This window comes from Podarcis liolepis (assembly GCF_965112155.1).
Source record: "Podarcis liolepis genome assembly, chromosome: 5".
In the NCBI taxonomy this organism is placed as follows: Eukaryota; Metazoa; Chordata; class Lepidosauria; order Squamata; family Lacertidae; genus Podarcis; species Podarcis liolepis.
In genome coordinates, this window is record NC_139556.1 from 19703272 (window position 1) to 19715991 (window position 12720).

The 12720-nt window shown below is 51.5% G+C and overlaps 1 protein-coding gene across 1 annotated transcript; it reads right to left on the reverse strand.

Moving 5' to 3' along the window:
* Positions 1–5375: 5375 nt before the first annotated feature.
* Positions 5376–12268, reverse strand: ZNF503 (zinc finger protein 503). Its single transcript, XM_083502607.1, has 3 exons — positions 11416–12268; positions 9204–9663; positions 5376–7803 (listed from the first exon to the last, which is right to left on the reverse strand). The coding sequence occupies exons 2-3, from the start codon at positions 9573–9575 to the stop codon at positions 6253–6255; spliced, it is 1923 nt and encodes a 640-aa protein (XP_083358733.1). The 5' UTR covers positions 9576–9663; positions 11416–12268; the 3' UTR covers positions 5376–6252.
* Between the last annotated feature and the right edge of the window lie 452 nt (positions 12269–12720).

A 12720-nucleotide genomic window follows, 5' to 3' on the forward strand; every position in this document is an offset into this window, starting at 1 on the left:
GTTACCATTCTTGCGTGCCTCGACGTGACGCTGAAGGCAGAGGCCAGTATTGTCTGGTTGTCTTTAATTCATTTGGGGAAGGGGGGGAAGGGGGGTACACGTCAGGTTTTCAGGGTGATCTCCCAGCCAGCCAAAATGGATTTACCCTTTTTCTTTTTCCACAAGAGCGGCTGAAGATACGCAGAAAGAGCTGAACATAACTGAAGACAAGCAAAAATAGCTGCATTTTAAGTACCAAGACACATGCAACCCACCAAGTATTTAACTCTAGAAACGAGACCTTTCTTCGGCTCCGCTACAGCTTTGTAGCGAGGACCCTGGAAATTCTGGAAAATATTCTGGGCTATGTAATATTCTAAACCATAAAGTCTCTCAGTCCCGTCCCCCCCACGGTCTGTCAACTTGGGGTGGTGAGGTTTCCTGATGAATTTGTGCCTGTTCCTTGATCACCGTCCCTTAATTCGCCATTTCATGAGGAATAGACTGCTCCTCCTGGACCATGTAAGCTTACCTTTCTGGGACATAAACTGCAAATACCTGCTTTCACAGGGATTAAAGAGCTTCCCATCAGCGCCACTTGTCTCTTTATCCATCAAAATGCGCGGAGGGAGAGACCGCCATGCCCTGGAGGGATGTGGCATAATAATAATAATAATAATAATAATAATAATAATAATAATAATAATAATAATAATAATAATAATAATAATAATAATGCAGTCAGGATCTAATCACTAAGGACCACTTAAAGTTGCTTCGGACTGGAAAACGCAGCACACGCGGTGAAGACTGGGACGTTACTGAGTTAACAGGTTGCACGCCAGGCGTCGAATAAAAGGCACACCTAGTACTACGACTACTACCCTTTATATATAATTAAGGTTTTTTTCTTTCTCTCCACTGTGTGGGAAGGGAATTTTAAATTCCAGACTCGTGACATTGGCGAGGGGGGAAACCCACGTTGGGTCGTTTATTATTATTAAATAGAATGCTCCCCGGCTTCCCATATTGAAGGGAAATTTTAAAAGCCGCTTTTGTATGAAACTACATACATTTCTCCAGGCGACCATTCGTGCCCTTTGTCCAGCCCTCTGCTCCCACGCTGCCCCACCCAACACGCAACACATCTGTTCCTTGGGTCTCATTTGGGGCTTATGAACAACACGCAACGGATCCCGTGCGCGTTTCGTCGGACCTTCTCCCAATCTTCCACGTTCCCCCAAAGTCAGGAGACACAGTCCAAGCTGAAGACCTCCAATCCTGGTGTCCACACCAGGCTTTCGACGACACCCTGCACACACACGCGGTCATCCTCACCACCAGCACCCAAGTCCTCCTCTCCTCTCCTGACCTCACCTGCCCATTTGCTCTCCGCGCCGCGCACTGGTAAGCGGGTTGACCTCATTCTCCTCAAAGAAGGCAGCGCGCAAAAGGCAGCGCGCAGTCTTGGCCTCTCTATGGGTTGCTGTGCTTCACCAAAACCAGGTCCCATTACGTTTCCCCGCGGAGAAAATAAACAGTGGGGAAGATACCTACGCACATTCCCCCCCCCCCAGCCATTCTGTGCCCTCAGTATTCGAATCAGAACCATAGCATTGTTGAGCTGGAAGGGACCCCAGGGTCATCCAGACCAACCCCTTGCAAACCAGAAAGGACAACTAAATAATTAGTAGTAGTCATGCTGTTAGGACTGCTACAGGAACCAGCGTACAGTTTGCAGAGAAAGGCAAATTCTCTGCCCGAAGAGCTTAGAGAAGAAGCTAACCAATATCAAACCACCTTTTTCTCTCTCCGAGCGCACCCTAACTTTAGTTCACAAATGGCCGGATACACAGTTCCCGCCAAAGCTCCCTCTCTATTTTCGCGACATGTTTTGCTGGGCCTAATAAAGGCATTGCCGTCTGTGCACCTTTGCCATAGAAAGGTACAAAATAATGGTTTTAGGCGGATCTTTTTTAGATGACAATGCAAATACAAAATATATACGGAAATAAATACAAAGAGGTCGGTCTCCCCGCGCTCCACACCCAGAGAGAAGCCGAGAGACTTGAGCGTTTGTCTGATGCAGACGAGGCTGAGCTCTTGATTTGGGGAGGGCTAGGAGGCTGCCCTTCTGTTGCCTGTCCTCTTGAAGGCGGTTTTGACGTTGAAATTCTCCGACGGACGTCGCAGGGACTAGCGGCTTGCTATCAACTCCACAATACAGCCAGTTTAGCAAGACAGAAATGGACTCGGGACCTTATCCGCATATTGCTGGTGTGTGAGTGTGTCAGCTCTGTCGCCCACTCGTCTCCTCCGCCCATTTATTGGCTTTTAATATTTAAAAAAATAATAATGTAGGCGACACTGGGCCAGAGCAAATGTTTGAACAGCTCAGGAAGTTTATAAAAAGCGACTGAAAGTTTGAGTTATACAGGCTAGCGTGAACAGCGCCGGCAGAGTCGCTTGATCGGACTCCAGCCTCATCCACAACTCTGTTAAGCCGATTTACTTAGATTTAGACGCGATTAGGACAGCCATTGACTTCAAAGACGCTGCATCGAGAAATTAACATTCTGTTTAATTGGCTTTAGCCAAGGTATTTGGGCTTAGCCGAGCTGTGAGAGACAGATCACTAACTTCCAGCTTTCTTGGCATTTTCACGCAGGCTTAGCAGAGGCTGAGCCCAATGGCGCACAATGGGACAGACTGCTGAGTAAACACGCTCTAGGATCACACTCCGGAATCCTATATATGCCCATGCATTCTTTTAAGTACAATGGAGCCTATTGCCGGGTGAATGTGTATATATATTTATATTTATATAACGCAGCAATAACAAAGGAACCTCTCCGGCGGAAAGTTATTCTGCGCCAGCTCCATTGAAATGAATGGGGCGCCCTCAATCAGACAGTCTTTCCTGGCTCCCATTCATTTCAGTAAGGCTTGCGCAGGAGAACTTTCCGCCGGAGCGGGTCCTTTGTTGAGGGCAGGGCAGGCGCTTCTTTTGTAAGAAAGGTCACCTTTCATCTCATGCGCCCCTGTTTGCTTGACTGTTGCTGCTTTTAACTTAACGCTCCCTTTTAATTCTTCCAAGGCGGATTTTCCCCTCCCTGAAAATAGGAAATCGCCACACCAGGGAGATTTGGGTTCATTCCGTTTTCTAAAACAAAGGCAAAAAAAACCAAAACAAACCCCAGCCCCATTACACTACAAATAAATTGCAACACGCAACGAACAGTTTGGGTTCCTCCATAGTTAGAGAAACACGACTCCTCGTTTCCAAATGTGCACGTACTTCTAGTTACTTGTACACATCTCTGGATCTCCTACTCCTGCGTTTGGTAATTGTTCTTGGCTTGAAAAAGACCTCCAGTTCCTCCCTTTCCTCCCATTACCAAAAGAGCCCAGTTAAAATTCCTTGGTGGTAAAATAAAACGAATAAATATTAGCAACAGCAAATGTCGAGAAAGAGGGGAGATCGCCTTTGCCCGTCGGTGCGTCTGAAGGCACCGCGTAGATTCAAGTCACTGTCATCCCCCCCCCTCCCCCGCAGCAGGAAAAACAGCCTGACGTTCTGCAGCGCCGGAAACTCCAACCACGGGGTCTCTCGTTTGCTACCCTCTGCACATTTACTGCTCCTAATCGCTTGGCATAAATGCCTGGGCAAGAACTGGGCATTTGCTGGCGTCGCTTCTTTGACATAGCTCCTCTCTGTCTTTTTCTCTCCCTCCTTTTTTTTTGGGGGGGGGGTTTACTGCGAAGCTAACTTCTAATTACTGGAGGCAATCTATGCGTTATGGGCGAAGGCATATTCAGAAGAACGCCTGCACAAACCACACAGGCTGCCTAGAGGCCACCGCGTTATGAAGTTGCTTTTCCCCCTCCGCCGTAGCTGCCATTGGGCTGCTTTTCGGCCTCTGTGGCTCTCGGCTCTCACCCCCTGCTGCTTAAAAGGAGATAAAGGGGATAAGACTTCACGCCGCCACACCACCCTCTTGGGGTGGAATAGCTGTTTCCAAACACTGACAGCCCATTTTTACTCACACAAAGTCCCCCCGCTTTCCATAGCCAATGTCCTTAGGATCGCACCCTTGAACAGCCATCCTCTGCACCGCCTGCTTGGATGAGAGCGCGCCTGGTTTGGCCACCCCCCCCCCCCACGGGAACTTGGGGGTAAGAGGCAGCTGAATACAATACACTGTTTCCTTGTATGTGGCAATTTTGTTTTTTGTTTTTACACGCCCCTTAAATGGAAGCGAAATCCGTCCCTTGCAGATCCGGAGGAGGTCTGCAGTCCTATGCAACCTTCCCCGAGAGTAAGTCCCATTGAACTCAATGCAGGAAGCGGGACCCTCCTGCTTCAGAGGCACAGGTAAACAGCGATGACTGCAGGCTGTTTTCTTAAGCTAAAAGCCCGTTTGTCGCCCTTTTGCTATCTATGCCGTCGAGGAAACGCGGAAAGAGTGGGTAGAGGAGCCAGATTCACAGCTGGGTTCCGGCGACGGAGCCCGGAGAAACCAAAATGCTTGCGTTTCAGACAACTGAAATCCATAAATAGTGCCCCCACCCCCCCAAAACTAAACGGGGGTTTAGAAAGGGAAGGGAGAAGTCTGCGCCATTCCAGCTGAAATCGACTGAATGGCGCTGATTTTTTTAACTGCCGCAAGCCAGTTGGGGGACAGAGTGTTAGTTCGGAAAACCGAGAAAGAAATAACACGGACCCCTTTAGGAGGCTTGAGAAGCGACCTGAAACAGGGGTTCTTCCATAGAGAATTGTCCCAATCGCCGAATGGGGGATTGAGGTCTAAGTCGTAAAAGAAACAGTCCAGCGGGTGTTTCTCCTCCGCCAGCCCTACTGAAACGCAGGAGCATTATGCGCCTTTACGCAATTCCCCCGACTTTTACTGGGCTTCCACAGGAGAACTACTCCTCGAATTGTGCCCGAAGTTTTCCTGGATATTCCCCCCACCGCGCGCCCCATTTATTGGTTTAAACTTTTTGGTAAAGTCACAGAAAGTTACTACAGACGAGAAACTGCCGTTCTCCTCCTCCCTCTTCCCAGCCACAGAGGTTCGCTTCCCCCCCTTGGTAAGCCTGGATAGCAGTTCCCTAGTTAGAATCAAAAGCCTTGCTTTTCCTTGGGAAGAAGCGGGGAGCGGTTTAAATTGACTCCTGGGTTTTCTAATTTAATTGCCAGTTGTGGTATAGCAGGGGGGAACTCTTAGGAACACGCTGTTCTGAGTTAGAAGAGGAAAAACGTTAGTTAACAAATAAAACTTTATATAATAATTATTAAATTAAATCAACGCTTAGAGGTTTGTTAGTTTTTCTCCCCTAGTTACTTTCCGTCCACCGCACACTTAGGTGTATTTATAACAGACTCCAGAAGGTAATTGCAAAAGAAAAGTAAAACCTTTTTAATACATCAAATATACGGAATTTTAATCTTTTAAAGCGATACATTGTCTATTATTTTAAATACATGACGTCATCCTTGCTTCTGCCCCTTCTACAGGGTGGACTTAAAAATTAAAAAATAGTCCAGTGTTCCTTTTAAAGAACAAAAATAAGGCAAATGGAGGTTTTTGGAATCGTTGTTGGGTTTCCTTTCTTCCAGAATAAGTACAAAAAAATACCAATTCTCTTTCTGCGATGGCATACATCTTAAAAAATAAATGCAATTTGAAATTCGAGTCGACAAATTGCAAGTTAAGTGGTAAAGGGGTTTTCTGTTTGTTTGATTTTGATTTTTTAAAAGAGACATGCATTTAGGGTTTTCCCTCCCACCCACCCCCAATGAGACATTAAATAAGAAGGTACAATACAATCATAGCAATTTTAAAGTAACATTAAAGAGAAGACCTCTATTTTCGTTTTCGTTTTATTTATTTATATTCTACAACGGGTGTTTCCACTTTAATTTTTTCTCTTTTTTTCCTCCTTTAAGCCTATCGAGCTGAAGTTATGTAATGCACTTTTATTGATTCATTGTCCCGCTTGAAGCTAACATAAATAAATACAGTGCCCATGGATCCAGTCCTCAAGATGAACACTATCTTTATATATATATAAAAAAAGTCAAATTTCAATTTTCTGTTCTTTTGTGGGATTTTTTTAAAAGAAAGTTTTGAAGGGTTGCTTTGTGTTCTTCTCCCCGTCTCTCCCCCGCCCAACGAGAACCGTTGCTTGAAATTCCTCGCGCCCCACCCCACACCCTTTCGACCACCAAAACAAAAACAAAAAAAAATTCAAAAGAAGCCCCCAAAAAACTCACTGATATCCCAAAGCGGACGCTGTCGTCAGTCTTTGCCCATAGAGTGCGTAAGGGGAGTAATACGGTCCCGTGGCCGCCGGGACAGGCACGGGGGCTCCCGGGGTGGGCAAGGGGCTCTTTGAATAAGGGTGGTAGCGGCTGCTGAGTCCCAAGGCGTGGTGCGGGCTGCGCAAAGCCAGGGTGCCGGGGCTCCCGGGGGCAACGGTGGTGGGGATGTGCATGTGGCAAGCCATGGCCGCTGCCGCCGCGCTGGCTAAGGAGGTGGAGCTCGGGTAGCTGGACAGCAGCTTGTCCGTGCCCGGGAAGGCCGTGTGAGTCCGCAAGTGGCTGAGCAGCTCTTCCGAGGTGGCGAAGCGCTTGTCGCACGGTCCGTTGGCCGACACCCAGTTGCAGATGTGCGGCTGGGGGTCGTTGGGGAGCATGAAGCCGTAAGGGTACAAGGGGTGGCCGGCCAGCGAGGGCGGCGTGGCTCCGCTCAGCGACGAGTGCACCGTGTGCAGCGGGTGCGTCGGGTACATCAGCGGGTAGCCGGACTTGAGCGCCTGGTCGTGCGCGCACGAAGCGCTGGCGGCGCCGGCCAAGTGGCTGGCGCAGTGGTAGCTCAGGCAATAGGGGTCTCGGCACAGGCTGGCCGTCATCACCGACGGCGGGGACGCGCCGGCCAGCGGGCTGGAGCCCGCTTTGCTGCAGCCCAGACTACCGGCCAGCTGCAGGCTGCCGGACTTGGTGGGGTCGAGCGCCACGCCGTGCGGCAGGAACTGCGGCGGGTAGCCCGCGTACGCGCCAGCGAGGGAGCCCGGGTAGCTCATGCCGGCCGGCGGCAGCGGAAACACCGTCTGGCCGGGCTTGTAGGGAGACACCGGGGCCACCAGGCCCGAACTCAGCACCGCCGCGGCCGACGACGAGGACGTGACCGTGTTGCTGCCGCCGCAGGAGGACGAGTCCGACGACGCGGACGACGACGAGGAGGACGACGACGACGACGCCAGGAGGCCCTTGGCGCTCTCGTGGGCCGCTTGGCTCAGCTCCGCCGTAATCCCGCCACAGCCTGCGCCCAGCCGGCCGTGGCCCCCGGACGGCTCCGAGCCCGCCTTGGCGCCGCAGCCGTCGGAAGAGTCCTTCTTGTCCGCGTCGCCGCCCTTGCCGTCGGCGCCGGGCAGCAGGCCGGGCGAGCAGGCCGAGGCGCTGGACGTGGGGCTGCCTGTCCTTGGCGTGAACGGCTGGCAGGTGGCGCTCGGCACACGGAAGCCCGACTTCTCGTTGCCGCCGCCGCCGCCGCCGCCCGAGCCTCCCCCCGAGGCGGCCGCCGAGCCCCCGACGCCCGCCGACGCCTCTTTCTTGTCCGCGCCGGGCTTGGAGTAAGGCTTGAAGCTGGACTTGTCCTCTACGCCGATGTCGCTGAGCTTCAGCGGGCCCGACTTGGAAGAGTCCTTGTCACTGCCGTTCGACGTGACAGACGAAAGCTTGGACGACGGCGACGGGTCGGGCTTGCCGATCTGCGAGCAAGTCTGAGCCAAGAGAGCCAGCGGGCTCTTCTTCGCGTCTAACTGCAGAAGGCCAGGGGTGGGGGCGAGGGGAGAAAGAGGGAGAAACGCAAACGTTTAGTATGGGGGTCTTGCTGGGAGGTGGGGTGAGGGGAGAGAGATAAAAGGCGGAGTGCCAGTTTAAAGGAAACAAAAAAAGTTGCAAAAGTATCCGGAAGCCCCTGGCAATTACCGAGAGGCGCAATCAGCAGCCCGGACACTTTTTCTGGGCTTACACAAGCATGCTTTCTTTGTTTTATCAAGGCAAATTACTTTATAATTACATAGTACTTATGGCAATACTTTTGCATTTTTAAAAATGTGAAAGTCTTCGGCGTCTTTATGAGGAAGCAAACTCGCTTTCCGGCTGGTCACCCGGGAGTAACTTTGCCCCCCGCTTCCCCACAGTCCTTCCCCCAACGCTGCAACCCCCTCCCCGCGCCGTTGTTGGTTAGCAGTCAAGCTTTTTCGCTCTCCCCAAGCAACGCTTGTCCAGCTGAGTGGATCCCTCAGTGATACTATTTATAAACAGATCCCAAGTCAAAGAGATTCAAGCCGTTTCGGTGAAATAGCCAAGAAATCCTATTCCTTCCGTACATTCCGCTTTCCACCCGCTTCCCTTTGCCGCCGCCCCACTGCAGTGCTTCTCAGTATCACCCCACAACGTTATCATCCCGAAGATCTGATCTGCTTCCCTTGCAGTTCTCCTCCCAACCTACAAGTCACGCCAACATGTCTTGTTTTTTCCCACTTTTTTCACACACACACACAAATAAATGATCGGTAAACTGCTTCTTTCAAACTGCAGCGCGTTGTGAACCAGCGAAATGCTCGCTAGACGCTTTTTGTTCCAAAGATAAGGCACACGAAATGAAGCGGGGAGACGAGGGCAGTTGAGGTGGGGGGGGGCATGAGACAGGAGCCGAGAGTGGGCGCGACTCTGCATTACACTGCACGTTCCGCTGGAGAAAAGTGGAGCCCAATAATTGCAGCAGATTCACCTTTATGGGGGAGGCCACCAAAGCAATGGGCACATAACCATTACGAGGGTTGTTTAAATTTGCAAACCTCTCAGAACTGGGGAGCACTTTTCTAGGAGCATGCAACCTCCATTAAACATGAAGCGGGGCTTACTTCCGAGTAAACGCGCGCAGAATTCCGCTGCCCGGACGCGGAGGAAGCCCGCGGTTGGGGTGGGGGCTGGGCTGGTGCGCCGGTTGGAAATCGGAAAGCGCCTTTTTACAAAGGATTCCTGTCCGGGAAGGTGGTCAGTCTCTCGCGGTGCTCCTCTCTCTCTCTCTCTCTCTCTCTCTCTCTCTCTCTCTCTCTCTCTCTCTCTCACACACACACACACACATACACACACACACACACACGCTCACTCAACACAGGCACCCGTCCGCCCAAGATCTCGGCGCCCTTACCTCGATGGGGCTGACTGGGGTGGAAGGCAAAGGCTGAAGGTATTCGGGGTGCAAAATGTGTCCAGTCCGTGCCGTAAGCATTTTCAGGACTTTGATGGGGAGTCGATTCGCCTGGCGCAAAGGGTCCGAGGGTGGGACAGAGTGGAAGAAAGGTTTGCTGCTGCTGCTGCAGTTGCCGCCGCTGGTAGAAATCCCAGTGTGTCCGCTTTGCCAGGGAAGATCAGAGCCGGAGCTGCTGCTGTTGCTGTTGCTGCTTCCGAGATCTCTCGCGCCTCCTCCTCCCGCCGCCGCCGCCGCTGCTCCACCACCACCACCTCCTCCTCCTCCGTGCTGACTACTTCTTACGGCAGAAAGCAAGGGGGATGTAATCATGACCCAAAGCCTCGCATGAAAACTGGCGGGGTGGGGGGGCGCCCGGCGCGCGGATCAGGAGCCCCAGCAGGGCGTCTGCTTCCAATCTCTACGGGAAGGAGGGATCACACATAGGTGCGCGCACTTTATTTAATTTAAAAAATAATAATGGAAGACTCGTCCAAAACAACAATAATAATATTTTTTAAAAAGAAAGTCCTTTGATGGAGGGGTGCGTGAGAATTCAAAACGGAATAATGCTACAAAACAGAAATAATCCTCGTCTGTGTTTTTTTGCTGCTGCTGCTGCTGCTGACGACGGGGGTGGAGAGGTATGGGGGGAAATCTGGAGCTCTGCTTCCCCCTGTCTGTCCCAGTCCCTCTTCTTTCCCTGGGCTGCTTGGCTGGCTGGCTGGCTGCGGGCTCTTCCCCGGCCGGCCGCCTCCTTTTTTTCCTCCGCCTCCCTGTTCAGCTGCGATGCGAGCCGCTGCCCATCCAGCGTCGGATCTGGCAGAGGAACTCACTTCAAAAGCAGCTGAATTAGTCGGAGATTAAAGCCTTTGCCGCCTTCCAATCAAATGGGACCCCGAGGTGATTGGAGGGTCAAGGGGATGTGACGTCACCTTCCCTCTTCAGGGGCTTTTCCACCACTCGCCCCCCCCCTCCGCGATCGCTTTTCTTTGGCTTTTTTTTCTAATGGTCTCTTTCTTCCTTCCTCCCCTTCGCCTTCCCCGCCTCTCTTGTTTTTGCTCCTGAGGACAGGATGGATGGGCATCAATTTTGTGTTTCACGTAAGCCACTCGCTATTGATTTTCTCACTCGCTCCCCTCCAGTATTTCCTCCGCACCGCGCTAGATCTTTCTTTTTTTTGGAGGGGGGGTAAGAGGCTTGTAAATACCTCTAGAAAAACGACAAGGTGGTCAAGTTCCCGAGGTAGGTTTGCGCAATTGCGCGCTTTGTGCCGTGCCTTAGAGGCCTCCGCAGTGCGCTCGCCTTCCGTAAAAAAAAAAAAAAGGCAGGGAAATTATTCTTAGGGTCCCCCCACTACGCCCACCCCACACTGATCCCCTCTTATTAATGACGGCGCACTTCCCATGGCCCCCCTTCTTCCGCACCCCGGAATATTATTTCGTGGGTTTCTTTCCTTTTTCTAAATCTTTGCCCATCGCGCAGCATTTTTGTTCTTTTTCTGGAGCGCGAAACTAAAGAACTAATAGGCTTCTTGCCTCCTGAAGTACGAGTCAAAAACCGCCCAATCGGGTCTTCGGTGACTCTTGGAGGCTCTGGACGGAGATTGGGAGAGGCGAGCGTCACATGCTCGCAACACTCCGCCCTTCCTTAAGCCGCTCTCGTCTCCCTTTCTCCCCGCTTTTTTGGGGTGGGGAGCCTCCCTCCCTCCCCCTCTCTCTCTCTCTTCCCCTTCATCAGTTGTCAATGCTCCCCAACCGCAATCAATCAGTTATTTGTCAGCCCCTGTCAATCCTCCCTTGATTTATGTCAGGTTTTGTTGCTGATTACAAGCCTAGTGCGACTTGAAGGAAGGAAGAGAGGGAGAGGGGAGCAAGGAGAGACAGGCAGACAGGCAGACGAGCTCCCTGGAAAAAAGAGCCATTCAATTTAAAGAGTAAATCGCTCTCCGAGTAAATGCAATTTGTATGCCAACAAAACAAGGAGCGACTCTCACTTCTCTTTTGGCGGACGCACCTTGGGGAGAAAGAGCCGAGTGACCGGGCAGATTTTTTTTCCCCCCACGGCGATCGCTGCGTCACTATTATTGTTGTTGTTGTTGTTTCATATTTTCACTTGACTAATCAAGATTGCAACCCTGGGACTCAGTCCCCTTAAACTCAGGGGCACTTACCTCCTAGTAAACACGCACAGGATGAGGCCGTCACGTTGCAGAGGCAATCCACTCGCCCTGGCGCGAGTCCCCTTTGAAGTCCCTACTGGACTCCGTGGGGCTTACTTTGGAGTAAGCGCGCTCGCCAAAGGACTTCGGCCCCGACCCGGCGCGCTCTTACTTGGGAGTAAGCCTTGCGGAACTGTGCGGGGTTTACTTCCGAGTAAACGTACCGAGCTCAGGTTGTGGAGAGGTGACTTTGACTGACCCTGGTGGCGCGGGAGGGAGGGAGATGCGAGTTGGTGCCGGATTTGGAGGCGGGAGAGAGAGAGAGAGAGAGAGAGAGAGAGAGAGAGAGAGAGAGAGAGGAGGCAGGCGTATTATTGAAATTTTATCGCCAATCCGTCTCTCAATCGGCTGGCACGGCGGAATGTTTAAAATGAGATTAAGATTGACATCTTGAGCAGCCCGCGGAATGCCAATACTGACAAGAGCTCGCAGGGAGAAGGAGAAGAAGACGAAGGAGCCAGGGGCGGGGGAAGAGAGGCGGAAAGGCCCGGGATCAAAGGCTCGGCGGAGGCGATTCATTGCAGCCTTCGAAGTATTTGTCCACAATTACTGGATTCACCACTCTCACACACCTCGCTAACCCCTCACGTTTTGCCCCCGCGCTGCCCTATTGATCTACCACGTGGTTCCGTGAGCGGTGTGTGTATCTCGACACCTTGCTCGCACCAAGACGATTTCTTAAAACAGAAATAATAATCGGCGCAGGTCCAGCGGGGAAGTTCTCCTGCGGCAAAACAACAACAACACCCTAGCGAAACAAATGGCCAAGAGCCGCTCATTTGTAACAGAGTCCAACCAGCGCGATTCCCGCGCGCGCTTACTTCGGAGTAAAACGTTAGTCTGGCTGGGCTGCAAAACCAGACGTTTGGGGAGACGTCAGTTGCGCGCTTGTAGGCAAGGCAGCGCTTCTTTCTTGGCCGTTTTACCCTCGGCTAGCTGTAAGGATGATGCCCAGGCGACTGAACATCAAAAGAGTCTCCCACTTTCGCTCTGTCTTCAAAGATTTCTTGTCGACTATTTCCTAGTGCTTTTTTCCAGTTTGCAGTAAAATCATCATAATAAAATAGCTGCTCTGATTTTATTCTCAAACTTCCTCATTTACCTTAAGCTGTCCTTCGAAGGAATAATGTAAATAAGTATGTATCTCCACAGGCCCCAAATAAAAAGATCGAAAGAGAAATGTGTCTCCTTTTGTTTCCGGATCTGCCCGGGTGGCCTTGCGCACATTGCAACGATAGGGAAAAAAGGTCAGTGGGA